The 19,321-nt window shown below is 38.4% G+C and overlaps 1 protein-coding gene across 4 annotated transcripts in view; it reads left to right on the top strand.

Moving 5' to 3' along the window:
* Positions 1-19,321, top strand: part of LOC136262153 (synaptonemal complex protein 1-like) — a 391,211-nt gene that overhangs the window by 62,959 nt on the left and 308,931 nt on the right. For all 4 annotated transcript variants that reach the window (XM_066056308.1, XM_066056311.1, XM_066056309.1 and 1 more), the window contains exons 5-7: positions 14,678-14,745; positions 14,793-14,866; positions 14,915-14,973. In XM_066056308.1, coding sequence (XP_065912380.1) covers positions 14,678-14,745; positions 14,793-14,866; positions 14,915-14,973 — 201 coding nt within the window. The remainder of the gene's footprint in view (positions 1-14,677; positions 14,746-14,792; positions 14,867-14,914; positions 14,974-19,321) is intronic.

The following is a 19,321-nucleotide window of genomic DNA, read 5'->3' as shown; positions in this document are numbered from 1 at the left end:
TCTTGAGCACAGTAGGGATATGACACTTCTTATTGTATTACTGTGATTTAATATTGTGCACTACTCCAACTTGTTTCAGTACTTTTTATTGATGTACTATGGTCTCTACTGTAGTTGAAAATTCCATGTACTTGTGTATATATCAAGACTGACCCAAGAAGCCGGCGCACCACACCGTGAGTATATTTACAGGAAGAAAGTAAATGCAATTTTCACACCTTTGTAGCTCCGTGATTCCTTATCTGATTGAAACCAAAGTTGCTAAAGAAGTGCCAGCTAGGTAGGGGAGTCCACATTCCAAATTTGAAGAAAATCGCTCCAGCCATTTCCGAGATACAAGCGGCTAAAGTTTGGGTTTTTTTTCTTCATTTTTTCTTCTTCTTTTCGCACACTTTGCAAAATCCGCCATAAAACACGAATGCGTGCTCTAATTGGGCTGAAATTTGGCACACTTAAACGGCTCATTAAGGCGAATCTCAGTACCAAGTTTTGTAGGAATCCGATGAACATTCACGGAGTTATGACCAATTATTTGTGTAAACTAAGGTCGAAGGTCTGTCACGCCCACAGATTAAGCTGCTTGAAGGAATGAGCTGAAAATTGCTATGTAGATGGAGTAACTATCGTAGGAGTGCCTTTTTGTGGTTTTAAAGGAATCCAGTTAAAGGCCTCGAGATATGACTCAAAACCCAACCTGTGTCACAATTATGCGATCGATTTTTATGAATAAAAATACTATTAGTTTTCACGCCTACCAGGCAAACCGCTTAGAGCAGTGAGCTGAAAATTGGTATGTAGCTGGAATAATTACCATAGAAATTCCTTGCAGTAGTACAGAAGAATTGTGTTACAAACTACTGAGTTATGATTCCAAAGCCAACTACGTGTAGCATATGCGAGATCGAGGTACTCTAATAGAACAGTCACCCTAATAGAGCATTCAGCTATGTTTATAACTTACTCCATTATAGAATTATATGATATTGCAAGTTATTCTGTTGGGAGTTCAGCTACAAACAGTTAATCTTATAGACAATTCAGCTACAAGCAAGTCACCCTGTAAAGAGTTCAGCTACAAATATATCGCTGTAGAGATTCAGAACATTATAAGTCACACTGCAGAGAATTCAGCTATAAACAAGTCACCTTGTAGAGAGTTCAGCTACAACACGTCACTCTGTAGAGAATTCAACTACAAATAAGTCACTGCATAAGGGTTCAGCTGCAAAAAAAGCTACCCAGTAGAGAGTTCATCTAGATTTGCTACAAACAAGTTACTTTATGCAATGTTCAGCTACAAGTAAGTCACTCTGTAGAGAGGTCAGCTACAAACAAGTCACTCTGTAGTACATACAAGACACCGTGTAACTGGAGAGTTCAGCAACCAATCAAAAAAACCACTCTGTAAAGAGTTCAGCTATACAAACATGCTATAACTCTATAGAGAAAGTTATAACTCTATAGAGACTTAGAGAGATCAGCTAGAAACAATTAGTCATCCAGTAGAGAGATCAGCTACAAGACATCGCCTTATAGAGAGTTTAGTTACAAAGAAACCACCATGTAGGGAGTTCAGCTGCAAACATATCACCCTGTAGAGAGTGCAGCTATGAACAGATCACCCTGTAGAGAGTTCAGCTAGATAAAGTCATCCTGTAGAGAGATCAGCTAGAAGGATCACCTTGTAGAGAGTTCAGCTACAAACAAATCACCCTGCAGATAGTTCAGCTACAAACAAGTCACCCTATAGAGAGATCAGCTAGAAGAAGTTACCTTGTACATACAAAGAAACCATCATATAAAGAGTTCAGCTGCAAACAAATCACCCTGTAGAAAATTCAGCTACGGATCACCCTGTAGAGAGATCAGCTAGAAGAAATCACCTTATAGAGAGTTCAGCTACAAACAAGTCACTCTGTAGTACAACCAAGTCACCGTGTAGCTGGAGAGTTCAGCATCCAATCAAATAAACCACTCTGTAAAGAGTTCAGCTATACAAACATGTTATAACTCTATAGAGAAAGTTATAACTCTACAGTGAGATCAGCTAGAAACAATTAGTAATCCAGTAGAGAGATCAGCTACAAGACATCACCTTATAGAGAGTTTAGTTACAAAGAAACCACCATGTAGAGACTTCAGCTGCAAACGTATCACCCTGTAGAGAGTGCAGCTATGAACAGATCACCCTGTAGAGAGTTCAGCTAGAAAAAGTCATCCTGTAGAGAGATCAGTTAGAAGGATCACCTTGTAGAGAGTTCAACTACAAACGAAATCACCCTGCAGATAGTTCAGCTACAAACAAGTCACCCTATAGAGAGATCAGCTAGAAGAATTTACCTTGTACATACAAAGAAACCATCATATAAAGAGTTCAGCTGCAAACAAATCACTCTGTAGAAAGTTCAGCTATGGATCACCCTGAAGAGAAATCAGCTAGAAGAAATCACCTTGTAGAGAGTTCGAAACCACCATGTAGAGAGTTTAGCTGCAAACAAATCATCTGTAGAGAGTTCAGCCTGAAACAAGTTCACCCTGTAGAGAGATCAGCTAGAAACAAGTCACCCCGTAGAGAGAGCAGCTACAAAGAAACCATCCTGTAGAGAGTTCAGTTACAAGCAGATAACCCTATAGAGAGTTCAGCTAGAAACAAGTCACCCTGTAGAGAGTTCAGCTAGAAACAAGTCACCGTGTAGAGAGATCAGCTAGAAACAAGTCATCCTGTAGAGAGATCAGCTAGAAGGATCACCTTGTAGAGAGTTCAACTACAAACGAAATCACCCTGCAGATAGTTCAGCTACAAACAAGTCACCCTATAGAGAGATCAGCTAGAAGAAGTTACCTTGTACATACAAAGAAACCATCATATAAAGAGTTCAGCTGCAAACAAATCACTCTGTAGAAAGTTCAGCTATGGATCACCCTGTAGAGAGATCAGCTAGAAGAAATCACCTTGTAGAGAGTTCGAAACCACCATGTAGAGAGTTTAGCTGCAAACAAATCATCTGTAGAGAGTTCAGCCTGAAACAAGTTCACCCTGTAGAGAGATCAGCTAGAAACAAGTCACCCCATAGAGAGAGCAGCTACAAAGAAACCATCCTGTAGAGAGTTCAGTTACAAGCAGATAACCTTATAGAGAGTTCAGCTAGAAACAAGTCACCCTGTAGAGAGTTCAGCTAGAAACAAGTCACCGTGTAGAGAGATCAGCTAGAAACAAGTCATCGTGTAGAGAGATCAGCTAGAAACAAGTCATCCTGTAGAGAGATCAGCTAGAAACAAGTCACCCTGTAGAGAGATCAGCTACAATCAAGTTACACTATAGAGAGATCAGCTAGAAACAAATCATCTTGTAGAGAGTTTAGTTGCAAACAAATCACCCTGTAGAGAATTCAGCCACCCTGTAGAGAGTTCAGCTTGAACAAGTCACCTTGTAGAGAGTCCAGCTACAAAGAAATCACCATGTAGAGAGTTCAGCTGTAAACAAATCACCCTGTAGAGAGTTCAGCTAGAAATAAATCATCCTGTAGAGAGTTCAGCTAGAAACAAACCACCCTGAAAAGAGTTCAGCTACAAACAATGAGAGTTTTAGCTACAGTTCAGTTATGTAAGAAGTCACCTTATTAACTACAGTATGTGATAATCATCATTCAATGTTAAATATACAAATATTTCATCAGACAAAAGCTATACACACAATTACTTCCTTTCTTCCACAATTCCTTACAAGTTTAAAAGAAGCATCAAAGCCATATGGCCAGCTTTGTGGTTTGTAATGCAAAAAGAAGTGATATCTAAACCAAAACAGCCAAGCTGTAAAAAAAGAGTGCGGCCCCCAAGGTGAAAAAAGATGTGAAATCCAAGGTGGCGGCCAAGAAATGGCTGTGATGGTAGGTTAATGTCAAAATTTTTAATTGCGACAATTCAGGTGAATTTGGTGCCAAATCCTACAACACAAATTCACCTGAATTGTCGTAATTAAAAATTTTGACATTAACCTACCATCACAGCCATTTCTTGGCCGCCACCTTGGATTTCACATCTTTTTTCTACAACACAAATTCGCCTGAATTGTCGTAATTAAAAATTTTGACATTAATCCTTTATTATCGAATGGCTAATATATTGCCATAACGAGTGCCCTTTATAAACGGAGCCATAACTCCTTTTTCCTAGGGGCTACGAAGCTGAAAATGCTAGCAAACTGCTCAGAAGGACCGGGCGCTTCTAATGAAGTTTACCGTTCCGCGATAGGAAGAAGCATGGGCAAGTTATGGCACTTGGCAATATAAAATAGCGTATACAAAACAATAATACCTGTTAAAACTCCATGTTCGCCTTCTCCCTGCTACTAGGAGGCTTTACTTAGAATTACTCCATTCCCCACGTGATAAGGATTCTAAAAATAAATAGTGTGATGTCATCGCGTTGATTAGTAAGATGGCGGCGCCCATCTTTCAATGCCATGGCGATACGGAGAAGATACGCTTTCTTCGCTTCATAGCGCGTTAGTTGTGTGTGTGATCTGTAAGTATTCTAGCTGTGTTGGTAGAAGAGAGAGATGGCTATCAAACGGTATATAGCTTGATGGGTTAATTAATGGGTGGGGTCCACTCGTATCGCACACAGTTCACACAAGCCATAAAAGTTTTCACACTTGTGGTTTTGTAAAAAAAACTTCGGTAATAAAGGGTTAACCTACCATCACAGCCATTTATTGGCCGCCACCTTGGATTTCACATCTTTATTCACCTTGGGGGCCGCACTCTTTTTTTTTACAGCTTGGCTGTTTTGGTTTAGATATATATACACATACACACACATATATATGTATGTACCACTTTCACGCCTCAGATCAAAGGAAAGCCAGTGCATATATATCACATATTACACTGACTCAAAATGTTAACGAGATATACACACTGCTACCAGTGTGTATATCTTGTTAAGGCAGTGCATATATCTTATTACACACTGCCTTAGACTGAGTGTGGCTCTGACATTGGGTGACCTGCAGTTCGAATCCTGGGGTTGGAGGGATTTTTTCCCTTACTTTGGCCCTTTTTCTGTTACACCTTATCAGTCACTAAGTCAAGTCATTAAGTCTTAAGTCCTTGAAATTAGGTTAGGTAATCCTAAGGCTGCAGCACATGTTACTGTCAGACCTTCAGTGCTGGTCACTGTAGAGTGTTAATAATAAATACTTTAGGTTTAAGGAAGAAAATCCATCCCTCCTGTAGGAAGACTGAGTGTCGTCCCAACTAGACATTGGGTGACCTGCAGTTCGAATCCTGGGGTTGAAGGGATTTTTTCCTTACTCTGGCCCCACCTTATCTGGCACTAAGACAAGTCATTAAGTCTAAGTCCTTGAAATTAGGTTAGGTAATCCTAAGGCTACAGCACATGTTGCTGTCAGACCTTTGGTGTGGTCACTGTAAAGTGTTAATTATACAACTAAGTACTATAGATAATACGAAATGCGTATGTCATAAGTAATGAGTGAATGAATAATAAATGAATAAATAATCAATAAATAAATAATAAATGAATGAGAAAACTACAAGGCCTAAGGCTTCGCACTCACCTGGAATAGAATCCATGTTGTATGAAGAGACAATCGTATAATGGGCGGGTGCTTTCGTGGAGGTGATAGAAACACAAGACGGTTCTATTTAACGCCGATCAAAACAGTTAGCATGTGACACCTACTAGACAGGCGAACTACTGTTTATTTGTGTTTGAAAGTGGGCGACAGCGACTATTTCGACTGGAAGACGATGCAGTTTCTAGCTGGTAAGTTTGTGTGATGATGCATAGCTCTCCACCTGAAGCCTTTTAGTGCCAGTAGTGCCCAGATTGATCACTGATATGGGCCCCAATACATCCCTTATGTATATGTGCCAGTCAATTATACACTAGGATTGTATTACTGTGCATCTTTTCTACCTGTACACACTGTGTTGGCCATGCACTGTTTGTACATGCCCCATTAGTAGGTTGTCCCATTGGTGATTGTACTTGGTTGTATTTGCCCCGGGCCTAGTAATAATAATAATAATGAATAATGAGATATATGCACTGCCACCAGTGCGTATATCTTGTTAACTCAAGACATTGCACATCTAATAGGAGTGCACACTATATCCAGAAATCATCAGATTTGTTTGGTATTATACTGTTATCCTCTTCTCTTATATAGGGAATCAACCAAACTGTGATTGTGGGACTGAATTTTGCCAAAAACCTGTGATTGTGGGATTCAATTTTAATAAATCAACAGTAGTTTATTTTTTACTTTTGTAAATGTAGTAATTAAAACATAATAAGCACTAGTCTCTTAAAATTACTATTTTAGCAAAAGTAAAATCAAAATACTGTTTGATGCACTAAAATTAAATCCCACAATCACAGCTTGTTTGGAAAATTCAATCCCACAATCACAGCTTACTTGGTTCCCTATATAAACGAAGGGCATAATAATTAGAGATTTTTCCAATTAGGTAAGGGGTGGTCCACAATTTTCTGCTTTTTTGCGAGTGTACAAAGAGTACTTTTTTTTCTAATTCCCTCCCCCCAGGCCAAAGTGTACTGTATAAATGTTGACACATGGATGTATTGTACGAATATAGCAGAACAAACACATGGATACTTTTTTAATATTGCAAAATTCATGTATGATATTTGTTTTGTCTTTGAGGCAGCTTATTATTTTGATGCTTTTGAAACTGATACCCTGAAAGAAACATTCCTACACACAGCGGGCATTAGTATCTGATGCACATTTGCAATGTGTACATACACATAATAGAAGCAGTTCTTGGCTATCTTCAACGTGTTCATACAAACCAACACTGGCAGTAGCAACAGTAGTACTAGTTTGTTGGGTATTCACCATAGTCTGAGGTGGACTGGAGTGAGGAGATGTGGGTACACTCTGCAGAGACAGGTTTTCTCTTAGGCAACCCACAACTACCACAACTATGTAGTGTAAACAAATTAGTACCCACATAATCCAGCCTCCCATACCCAACAGTATTCCTAAACCCACAACAACACCTTCTGCAGGTAGAAAACAAAAGCAACAAGCAGTGTAGCTACAAGCTATTCAGTTGTAACCGTTTATCAGTGTTAATTGCTAGGCTAAGACTAAAGAGAAAGAAAAGTAAGTGCTGTTATAAAAGTATATCAAGCCTGTAGTACGCGTTATCACGCTGATAACCGTCTTACCTGTAGATTCAATGAACTTTATCTTTCCTTTAGCTTATTAAGCTTCTTTTCATTGGTAGCTAACCCTAGTTACACTGTTTTCTAGAGTTCGCTGAAGCACAATTTCGTCCAATCATGTGTTGGCTTGGTCCCATTCATTAACAGCATCAGCTCACTTTAATCCACCGTTTATAATTGGACACTGAATAAGTAGCAGTAGAGGTTTACTACTAGAGCCTTATCACTACATTCGGATTCCTCGCCAACTCACGTGATCGACATTTTAAAAAAAGCGTACATGCGATTTTACCCCCTCCCCCTAGTGTACGGTTTGTACGTTCATGAAAAAGCAGAAAATGGTGGACCACCCCTAAGTCTGCATGCTAAAGTAGAACATATTAGTTATGCCACGAGCACTTGTGGTTTGCCTGTATATATGCACTTGCCTTGGGCACATGCGTTTATATATCAGGTAAGACCACCTCTAATAAAACCACCTCATTATAGTAGTTATGTCAAGTAGGTCTGGCCAATGTGTACTTATAATGTAATAAAGTATCAATCAATCAATCAGTGAGTACTTAAAAGTTAAAATGACAGCTGCAGGGTTGTATAAAAGGATATACTATCTTACCGGGCCAAGACCTAAAGTCCACGGTCATGTCACAAATGAAAATGGAGAAATTGCATGCATAATTTACTCCACTGATACTGGAATTGATAATGGATTTCTCATGAATTGTGCATGATTTAAGAGTTGCATAGTTAAATTATTAATGATTTTGTACTTTGTGTCTTGGTAATAGTTAGATAGGTGTCTTCGAGGATTTAAAAACATATCAATAATTACCTACGCCTTAGTAATTATTGATGCCACCTCAGGTTTTTAATCTTCGAATATGCCTATTACGAGTGCCTAACTATTATCAAGACATAAAGTCCAAGATCATTAATGTTGATTTTGTAACTATGCAACTCCTAAATCATGCACAACTCCATTATCAAATCCAGTATCAGGGGAGTAAATTGTGCATGCAATTGATTCATTTTCATTTGTGACAAGACCATGGAATTTAGGTCTTGGCACAGTAAAATAGTATATCCTTTTGTACAACCCTGCAGCTGTCATTTTAACTTTTTAAGTACTGACTGATTGATTGATTGATTGATACTTTATTACGTTATGAGTGCACTTTGGCCATATTTGTTGGACCTACTTGACATAACTACTATAATGAGGTGGTTTTATCAGAGGCAGTCTTATCATACAGGTGGTCTTTTTACAGAGGTGGTCTTTGTTAAGAGATACCTTTTAATATGACGTTTTGACCAATTTTAATTTTTCAGTTTTCCATTTCAGCTGTTTCCAATATCCCAGAGTGCACACCATGTCCAGAAATCATTACCGTATAGCCGGAAATTTTTGAGGGACGAAACTTTCGCGAGTTATGATAGCTTCGTGAAAATATAATCGTGAAATTTTCAGTTTGTACACATAGCTACTACCCGCTTTCTAGACTTTCGTGAATTTAAAAACGTGAAAATCATATTTTTGCACAGTCTCGCGAAGGTTTCATCCCTTGAAAAATTCCCACTATACGGTAGATGTTATACTGTTATACTCTTCTCCTATATAGGGAATCAAGCAAGCTGTGAATGTGGGATTGAATTTTGCCAAAAAATCTGTGATTGTGGGATTCAATTTTAATACATCAGCAGTAGTTTGTTTTTACTTTTGTTAATGTAGTAATTAAAGAAACATAATAAACTTTAGTCTCTTAAAATTACTATTTTAGCAAAAGTAAAATCAAGCTGCTGTATGATGTATCAAAATTGAATCCCACAATCACAGCTTGTTTGGCAAAATTCAATCCCACAATCACAGCTTACTTGGTTTCCTATATAGGAGAAGGGCATAACAATTAAGGGTTTTGCCAATTAGGTAAGTATGCATGCTAAAGTAGAACATATTAGTTATCTAATCCAAAACAGCCAAGCTGTAAAAAGAGTGTGGCCCTCAAAAAGGTTATGGTGAAAAAAGATGTGCAATCCAAGGTGGCGGCCAAGAAATGGCTGTGATGGTAGGTTAATGATAAAAAATTTTACTAACGACAATTCAGGTAAATTTTGGTGCTAAGCCCTTGGATTTCACATCTTTTTTCACCATAGCCCTTTTAAGGGCCGCACTTTTTTTACAGTTTGGCTGTTTTAGATTAGATTTCTCTTCTTTTTGTATTTGTATATCCCAATGGCTGACTTTGGGACATTTTTAACCTATCTTTTTTTCTTTACCACAGGAAGAAGAAAAGATGAAGCAGATGTTAAATACTTTACATATTTCTAATTTTATCATTAAATGTACAAATTATATATATAATACATACATTTATTACAGAATTCTCTACATGGTTTTTTCTTTGTAACTGAAAACTCTACAAGGTGACTTCTTCTAGCTGATCTCTCTACAGGGTTAATTGTTTGTAGCTGAACTAACTACAAGGTAACTTCTTGTAGCTGGTCTCTCTACAGGGTGATTTGTTTGTAGCTGAGCTCTTTACAGAATAGTTTCTTTGTGGCTGAACTCTCTACAAGGTAACTTCTTCTATAGTATGTTCACGTTGAGCTGAATCCTCAAAAACATTTAATAACTCATGGATGCAATTGCACACGATCTTGAAATGTGGCTCATTTGTAGTACTGCTTGACCCGCTAAAGATATTTCAAAATCTTTATGTTCAAGTGTTTGACATAATATTTACGGCCAATCAAAATTTTCACAATATATTTCCTATGGGAAAGCCATATAGGTACATTGTTCATTACAGCCCTTTCCGAACTTGTAATGGAGCCAAACCGTACGTATCTGTTGTTGACACCACCAATAATCATCTGGTTGGCCGAAATGTTAACTCTGTTGAGATAAAATCCACTTTTAATTTTTAGCTGTTTTTCAGGGTTCACTCAACGTGAACATACTATAGCTGATCTTTCTACAGGGTGATGTGTTTGTAGCTGAATTCTCTACAGAGTGCTTTGTTTGCAGCTGAACTATCTACATGGTGGTTTCTTTGTAGCTGAACTCTCTACAAGGTGACTTCTTTTAGCTGATCTCTCTACAGGGTGAATTGTTTGTAGCTGAACTCTCTACAGGGTGATTTGTTTATAGCTGATCTCTATACATGCTGCTTGTTTCTAGCTGATCTCTTGAATTCCCTTCAGGGTGAATGCTGTATTAGGATAACTGCTCTATTAGGATGACTGCTCTATTAGAGTATCTTGATCTCGCACTTGCTGCACCAAGTTGGAATTTGTGTTATAACTCTGTAGCTTTAAGTCTGATTCTTCTACACCATTGAAGAGCCTTTCTAAGATGTTTACTCCATCTGTACAGTGATTTTCAAAGCATTACCCCAAGCGGTTTTTCTGTTAGGCCTGGCAAGTAGTCGTTTTATTATTAGCTAGTATCGATTGCATAATTGTTATACACTGTTGGTTTTTTCGATGTATCTTCGTGGTTTTTAGCTCAATTTCTTTCAAACCACAAAAGTTTTGAGGTTCAATAGTTAACCTATTCACCCAGCGATTTTCAGCTTCTTCCCATAAGCGGTTTACCCTGTAGGCGTGACAACATATTGGTGGTATTTTTCGTGAATAATCGCTAATAACTCTTTGCCCATTTATCGTATTCCAGCCAAAGTTGGTACCGAGATGTGCCTTTATATCCCCTTTTGTGTTCCATATTTCAAGGCAATAGGATATGGCGTTCGCGTCTTAGCAGTTTTTGTTAGTGTGCGGAAAGAGGAAGAAAAAAAACGAAGTAGAAGAAACGAAGATACTAAGCCAATTTTTGAAGTCGCATATCTCGACACCCACAGCAAAAATCGTCTTGTTTCATCAAGGCTGCACAGAGGTGCGAAAATTACATTTTCTTTCTTGTCAATATACTCACAGGTGTTGCGTGCCGGCTTCTTTGGCCGTACGACACACTACCGTGTGTGTTGATACCACGGGCACTGTCTGTATGTATGCACTTGCCCTCGGGCGCGTGCGTATATATCAGGCCACTTGCGCCTGTGGTATCACTTACATATAACACTTTCACACCTCATATCAAAGGAGCCACTTGGGCTACAATTGGGCAGTGATTATATAGATGCTGAGGCTAAAATTGATTGTGGGATTGATTAATACTCATGTGATTAGGATGCATGACTTGGATTTCGCCATGAAAACCACTCGGACAGAGAGCATTTTGTTATCCTCGCCATCTTACGAGTTGAAAAACGTTGGGCTTAGGTGAGAACTAGTGCTATAGCTTATTCACTGATTGTTTTCGCATGTTGTTTTCGAATACGGACACGCCCCCATCCTGAAGCTACCAACCTGCACGGAGTATCCACTCTACAAGCAAACTTATCTATCTAGGCCTTTAGTGAACTCTGTAATTTTTTGCAGAAATGATTCAATAGCACTGATAAGAACATTAACCAAAATTTTCCATGATATCTCTAGGATATGTCCGTTCATTGTAATGCACGTAACCAGAATGTACTAGCTGTTGACCATATTCAAAATTTTTAAGTATACATATATAACGTATCCAGTTGCTGTACTTTTATTGGCTTGGGTGATTAATCACCCTGAGCAGGCTATCAGCCTGATAAGTATTACATATTGGCTATAAAACTGGGCATTCGGGCTTTGCCTGATATGTATGCCCGACTTCCCGAAGACCACAGGGTAGTCGGGCATACATATTAGGCAAAGCCTGAATGACCCATGTTACAACTATTACATATAAATATGCAGCGGTTTTTGTATATTGGCTAGCAGACACTGCATGACACAACACCTGAATTCCAGCTGTACGCGAGACTCAACGCCCACCCATATCTTATTATTATATCATGTGCACATCATCAAATAGACGCACAGAGTTACAGTAGTAGTCACTAAAAAGTTCCTTTTTCATTTGTGTTTCCGTTGGGTTGCTCTGCGTTTGCGCTGCGGTTACATTGCGTTCGCTAAGTGTTGCATTTGCGTTCCTTGTATCCTTCCGGTTTTCATGTGTTTTTAGGCTTACCAGTTTACAGAGCGTTGAAGGAAGGCTGGTAATGAATGGATGAGACACAGGATTCGGCAGCATGATGGTCTATGTATCAGGTTAGCAATCATATAGCTATCTTTTTGTATCTGTACATTTCTATAATTTAGATTCCGTCGAGAGCGCCTACGGTGACCAGCCAGGAAAGTCTACTGAGTAGGAACTGGACTGAAAACTACCACAAGCACACACACTAACACTATGAAATAATTAGCACGTCATATTTATTGAAAGTTTAATAAGCGATTTGTTTGCTGACAGGCTGTGACTGGGCTCAAAAAGTCTACAAAGCAGCTGAGTTAGTCGTGTATGAGGATATATCCATGAAAGCTGCCGTGAGTTACATGAAATACAAACTGATTAAGCTAACCTGTGGCTGTGAGAGAGTAAGTTCGAACCCAAGCTGCCAATCACTAATTGGGCGTGGCAATGGGGTTTATACGGTAAGGGTTTTTTTTTTTCTGTTCTGAAATGTCAGTTGGGGCAAAGCCACTACTCGGCTACGTAAAATGAGCTTCCTCATACTGATGTTAACATAATCCAGAACATTAAATGAATATCTCTAGCTACATAAGAATGAAGAGTTTCGTCTTCGGTCTGTAGGTTAGCCAGTTGGCTGCATCTCCTCTTCAAGCTCCTCTTCCCCAAGTTCGCTACTGCTGGCAAAGTAAGTGTTGGTTGTCTAGCTGGATAAAAAGAAATAGACACACATGGGTTAGAAACAGCTATAAAAACTATGGTAGCTATCGGATAGAGTACAAGCTAGGCGTAGCTTTTGTTTGTAAACACCATTCGCTTGCCATTAGGGACTCACGAGATTACAGCTAAGTTATAACAATAATTATAATAACCTTTGACTATTAACTAAATCGTATAGACAATGGCTGTTATTATCAATGGCTTAGCCAACATTTCACTGTTGTAGTTTGACGGAGGTTTTTACCACCGTATACTTCTTTTTGCTAGTAAAGCGTTTGCATTCTGTTTGCGTTCTTGGAAGCCTTCTCTAAGCGGAGCAATTGCGTTGTGTTTGCATTGTGTTTTTTAAAACGCTAGACAAGCGCAGATGCAACAGGAACTTTTTGACCGCTACTGTATTATTAAAAATTATCACATATATATCACTTATACCATGACTGTGTCTGGTTTTTTGCTGATATATACACCCTTAGCCCTAGGGAGCATATATCAGCAAAATTCCTCACAGCCGTGACTGGTGAACCAGCACATACTGTATTAAAAAACTAGCACTGGGTATAATTGCTTGACTAAGCATACACCGTGGAATTACTGAAAAAATGATTTCACTAAGGAAGGACAGAAAAGTGCAAACCTTTATGATCCCTACTATGCAGTGCTACTAAGAGTACATAATGGTACCCAGGAATGTTTCATAGTAAAAATATTTCTTTCATGTACTGAGTTATTGATGTAAAAATCACCATTTTAGTTTCTGTATAACACTAAGTCACTGATTTGTCTTCCTTTGGCTGCGTTACACACTGTCATGTGTCTTACTCAATCTGTATGTGTATTAGCGTGCCATGACATAGAAAATTTTTATGTCACATATCATAGAGGGTTATGTCACGTCATGTCATATGTCACGACATAGCTAAGTAATTTCACAATTGAAGCTGTTACTTATGAAATTGTATAGCTATTTTGATTCAAACATACAAAGATATTAACTTAAACATCAGCAATATTAACATCATCAACAACCAACATTGTTCATACTCATTGTCAATTTTTCTATTTATTGCATCAAATTTGACCAAAATGAATGGAATAGTGTGCATTATTAGTAGAGGTGCACCGATATCAATATCGGTATTGGTATTGGTATCAGTGAAAAGTTGACTTTTTAGCAGATATGAGCAGATATTACACATACGTATTATAATTGTCCAAACTATGCTATAGTTGACTTCTGGGGCTCAAGTTGTGAGATGGCCAGGGTTCAAATCCTGAGTTGGTCATACTTTTTTTTCTTTTTTGCACACCTTTTTTGCACACCTTTTCACAATTCTTTGTTTTTTTCTTTACATAGGTTTCAAGTGACCACCTTTTAAGCTTTTTGCCACATTTTTAAACATTTATTGTAGTGTCCATAATGAAAACCTTTTATTTTCAGATATCGGTATCAATATCAGAATCGGTAATTTTTTTAGCCAATATATCGGTTATCGGTATATTGGAAAATTTTCATATCGGTGCACCTCTAATTATTAGGAGATATTAATTTATGTTACAACATAAAGAAGCATATGTCATATCATATCATGGAGTTTTATGTCATGACATGTCATATGTCACGACTATCGTGGCATCCCTAATGTGTATGTTGTTGTATCTTTTCAATGTTAGGTAGTGAATGAGAATCTAAGTTCTAACTTGCAAAATGAGAAGTTAGCTAATCAGGAGATCCGACAACAGTCAGTACTAGTACTTTATGAAGTGTCACATTATCATCCTTTTGCAGGATGCTTACTACCAGGAATATGTGTATGGCATTAAAGGACCATGTCACCAGAGTAGAAGCAACCATTGAACAAGGTATGTTTGCTTCTATTATTGTTTAACAATATGTTGTTGCTGATTTAGAAGAGGTAGATAAAGAAATAATAAAAGCAAATGATCAGGACGTTGTCAATACATATCAGGTGTGTACTTCTATCATTTTATGTAACTATGTAATTTTATGTAACTATGTAGTGTTGATCTTTATGTACTATAGTATGTTTAAAAATAAATGGAGTGGGGATTCAAGCAATAAAAAGTAGTGAAACAAGAGATGAATAATGGTATTACAGGTAGGAAAAGCCCTACATTGGCATGTTATAACAATCAAAATTTTTGTTCAGTGCCAAAGTAGGGATTTTCCAACCATGCTATGCTGTATAACTATGATTTATCTCTTGTTTCACTAATTATTATTGCTTGGATCCCTACTTCATTTTTAAATTAATAATTTTTAAAATATACTAGTTTGTTTTGTTTTTTTTTGTTATAGCATACAGCTATACAAGTGTAATTGTTTCTATTAGGGTGACTGTTGTATCAAGACACACGGTAGTGTGTCGTGCGGCCCAAGAAGCCGGCGTTCCACCCGTCAGTATATTAACAGGAAGAAAGAAAACGCAATTTTCACACCTTTGTAGCTCTGTGATCCCTTATCCGAGTGGAACCAAATTTGCTAGAGAGGTGCCGGCCAGCAAGGGGAGTCTACACACCAAATTTGAAGAAAATCGCTCCAGCCATTTCCGAGATACGAGCGAACAAAATTTCGTTTTAATTTCTTCGTTTTTTTCTTCTTCTACTTCTTCATTTCGCACACTTCGCAAAATCCCGTACCAACTTTGGTAGGAATCCGATGAACATTCACGTAGTTATGACCAATTATTTGCATAAAATAAGGTCGAAGGTCTGTCACGCCTACAGGGTAAACTCCTTTGAGGAATCAGTTGAAAATTGATATGTAGATGGAGCAACCATCGTAGGAGTGCCTTTTTGTGGTTTGAAAGGAATCGGGATAAAGACCATGGAGATATGACACAAAATCTCGACCTGTGTCAAAATTACGCGATCGATTTTTATGAATAAAAAAACTATTAGTTTTCGTGTCTACCAGGCAAACCGCTTAGAGCAACGAGCTGAAAATCAGTACGTAGCTGGAATAATCCTCATAGAAAGTCCTTGCAGTAGTACAGAAGAATCGGATTACAAACCACTGAGTTATGATTCGAAAGACAACTACGTGTTACAAATGCGAGATCAAGATACTCTAATAGAACAGTCACCCTAATAAAGTATTCAGCTGTATTTATAATTTACTCAATTATATTACATTGCAAGTTATTCTGTAGGGAATTCAGCTACAAACAAGTCACCCTGTAGTCAGATCAGCCAGAAGAAGGTACCTAATAGAGAGTTCAGCTACAAAGAAACCATCATGTAGAGAGTTCAGCTCAAACAAATTGCCCTGTAGAGAGATCAGCTAGAAGAAGTTACCTTGTAGAGAGTTCAGTTACAAAGAAACAATCATGCAAAGAGTTCAGCTGCAAACAAATCACCCAGTAGAAAGTTCCGCTATGAACAGACCACACTGTAGAGAGTTCAGTTAGAAACAAGTCATCTTGTAGAGAGATCAGCTAGAAGAAGTCACATTGTAGAGAGTTCAGCTACAAAGAAACTACCATGTATAGAGTGCAGCTGCAAACAAATCACCTGTAGAGAGTTCAGCTAGAAACAAGTCACCCTGTAGAGAGATCAGCTAGAAACAAGTCACCCTGTAGAGAGTTCAGCTAGAAGAAGTCACATTGTAGAGAGTTCAGCTACAAAGAAACTACCATGTAGAGAGTTCAGCTGCAAACAAATCACCCTGTAGAGAACTCAGCTACAAACAAATATGCCCTGTAGAAAGATCAGGCTGAGCTAGAAGAAGTTACCTTGTAGAGAGTTCAGCTACGAACATATCACCCTGTAGAGAGTTCAGCTGCAAACAAATCACCCTGTAGAGAACTCAGCTACAAACAAATATGCCCTGTAGAAAGATAAGCTAGAAGAAGTTACCTTGTAGAGAGTTCATCTACAAAGAAACCACCATGTAGAGAGTTCAGCTGCAAACAAATCACCTGTAGAGAGTTCAGCTAGAAACAAGTCACCTGTAGAGAGATCAGCTAGAAACAAGTCACCATGTAGAGAGTTCAGCTAGAAGAAGTCACCTTGTAGAGAGTTCAGCTACAAAGAAACTACCATGTAGAGAGTTCAGCTGCAAACAAATCACATTTAGAGAGTTCGGCTAGAAACAAGTCACCCTGTAGAGAGATCAGCTAGAAACAAGTCACCCTGTAGAGAGTTCAGCTAGAAGAAGTCACATTGTGGGGAGTTCAGCTACAAAGAAACTACCATGTAGAGAGTTCAGCTGCAAACAAATCACCCTGTAGAGAACTCAGCTACAAACAAATATGCCCTGTAGAAAGATCAGGCTGAGCTAGAAGAAGTTACCTTGTAGAGAGTTCAGCTACGAACAGATCACCCTGTAGATAGTTCAGCTACAAACAAATCACCATGTAGAGAGTTCAGTTACAAAGAAACCACCATGTAGAGAGTTCAGCTGCAAAAAAATCAATCACTCTGTAGAGAGTTCAGCTAGAAGAAGTCACCTTGTAGAGAATTCAGCTGCTAATAAATCACCTTGTAGAGAATTCAGCTACAAACAAATCACCCTGTAGAAAGATCAGCTAGAAGAAGTTACCTTGTAGAGAGTTCAGCTACAAAGAAACCACCATGTAGAGAGTTCAGCTGCAAACAAATCACCTGTAGAGAGTTCAGCTAGAAACAAGTCACCCTGTAGAGAGATCAGCTAGAAACAAGTCACCCTGTAGAGAGTTAAGCTAGAAGAAGTCACATTGTAGAGAGTTCAGCTACAAAGAAACTGCCATGTAGAGAGTTCAGCTGCAAACAAACACCCTGTAGAGAACTCAGCTACAAACAAATCGCCTGTAGAAAGATTAGCTAGAAGAAGTTACCTTGTAGGGAGTTCAGCTACAAACAAATCACCCTGTAGAGAGTTTAGCTACAAAGAAATCATCATGTAGAGAGTTCAGCTGCAAACAAATCATCCTGTAGAGAGTTCAGCTATGAAAAGATCACCCTGTAGAGAGTTCAGCTAGAAGAAGTCACCTTTTAGAGAGTTCAGCTACAAAGCAACCACCATGTAGAGAGTTCAGCTGCAAAAAAATCAATCACTGTGTAGAGAGTTCAGCTAGAAGAAGTCACCTTGTAGAGAGTTCAGCTGCAAATAAATCACCCTATAGAAAATCCAGTTACAAACAAATCACCCTGTAGAAAGATCAGCTAGAAGAAGTTACCTTGTAGAGAGTTCAGCTACAAAGAAACCACCATGTAGAGAGTTCAGCTGCAAACAAATCACCTGTAGAGAGTTCAGTTAGAAACACCTGTAGAGAGATCAGCTAGAAACAAGTCACCCTGTATAGGGAGTTCAGCTAGAAGAAGTCACATTGTAGAGAGTTCAGCTACAATGAAACTCCCATGTAGAGAGTTCAGCTGCAAACAAATCACCCTGTAGAGAACTCAGCTACAAACAAATATGCCCTGTAAAAATATCAGCTAGAAGAAGTTACCTTGTAGAGAGTTCAGCTACAAAGAAATCACCATGTAGAGAGGTCAGCTGCAAACAAATAACCCAGTAGAAAGTTCAGCTATGAACAGATCACCCTGTTGAGAGTTCAGTTAGAAACAAGTATCACCTTGTAGAGAGTTCATCTACAAACAAATCACCTGTAGGGATTTCAGCTGCAAACAAATCACCCTGTAGAGAGTTCAGCTACAAAGAAATCATCATGTAGAGAGTTCAGCTGCAAACAAATTATCCTGTAGAGAGTTCAGCTATGAAAAGATCACCCTGTAGAGAGTTCAGCTATAAGAAGTCACCTTTTAGAGAGTTCAGCTACAAAGCAACCACCATGTAGAGAGTTCAGCTGCAAACAAATCACCCTGTAGAGAATTCAGCTACGAACATATCCCCTGTAGAGAGACCAGCTAGAAACAAGTCACCCTGTAGACAGATCAGCTAGAAGAAGTTACCTTGTAGAGAGTTCAGCTGCAAGCAAACCACCCTGTAGAGAATTCAACTACAAACAGATAACCCTGCAGAGAGTTCAGCTAGAGTCAAGTCACCCTGTAGAGAGAATCCTGTAAAGAGTTCATCTACGTACAAGCAGATCACCCTGTAGAGAGTTCAGCTACATTTCAAGCCACCCAGTAGAGAGATCAGCTGTAAATTATCCTGTGGGGATTAATTGACATGTAATAAATATATGCAAGAGTTCATAATATAATGAACTCTTGATATATGCATTATATATATAATTTGTACATTTACTGATAAAATCAGAATGAGTTAAAGTATTTATAAAATCTGCTTCATCTTTTTCTTTTTCCTGTGGTAAAGAAAAATATATAGGTTAAAAAGCCCCAAAGCTGGCC

The sequence above is a fragment of the Dysidea avara genome, chromosome 7 (genome assembly GCF_963678975.1).
Source record: "Dysidea avara chromosome 7, odDysAvar1.4, whole genome shotgun sequence".
NCBI classification, from domain to species: domain Eukaryota; kingdom Metazoa; phylum Porifera; class Demospongiae; order Dictyoceratida; family Dysideidae; genus Dysidea; species Dysidea avara.
This window is presented reverse-complemented; position numbering and strand designations above follow the sequence as displayed.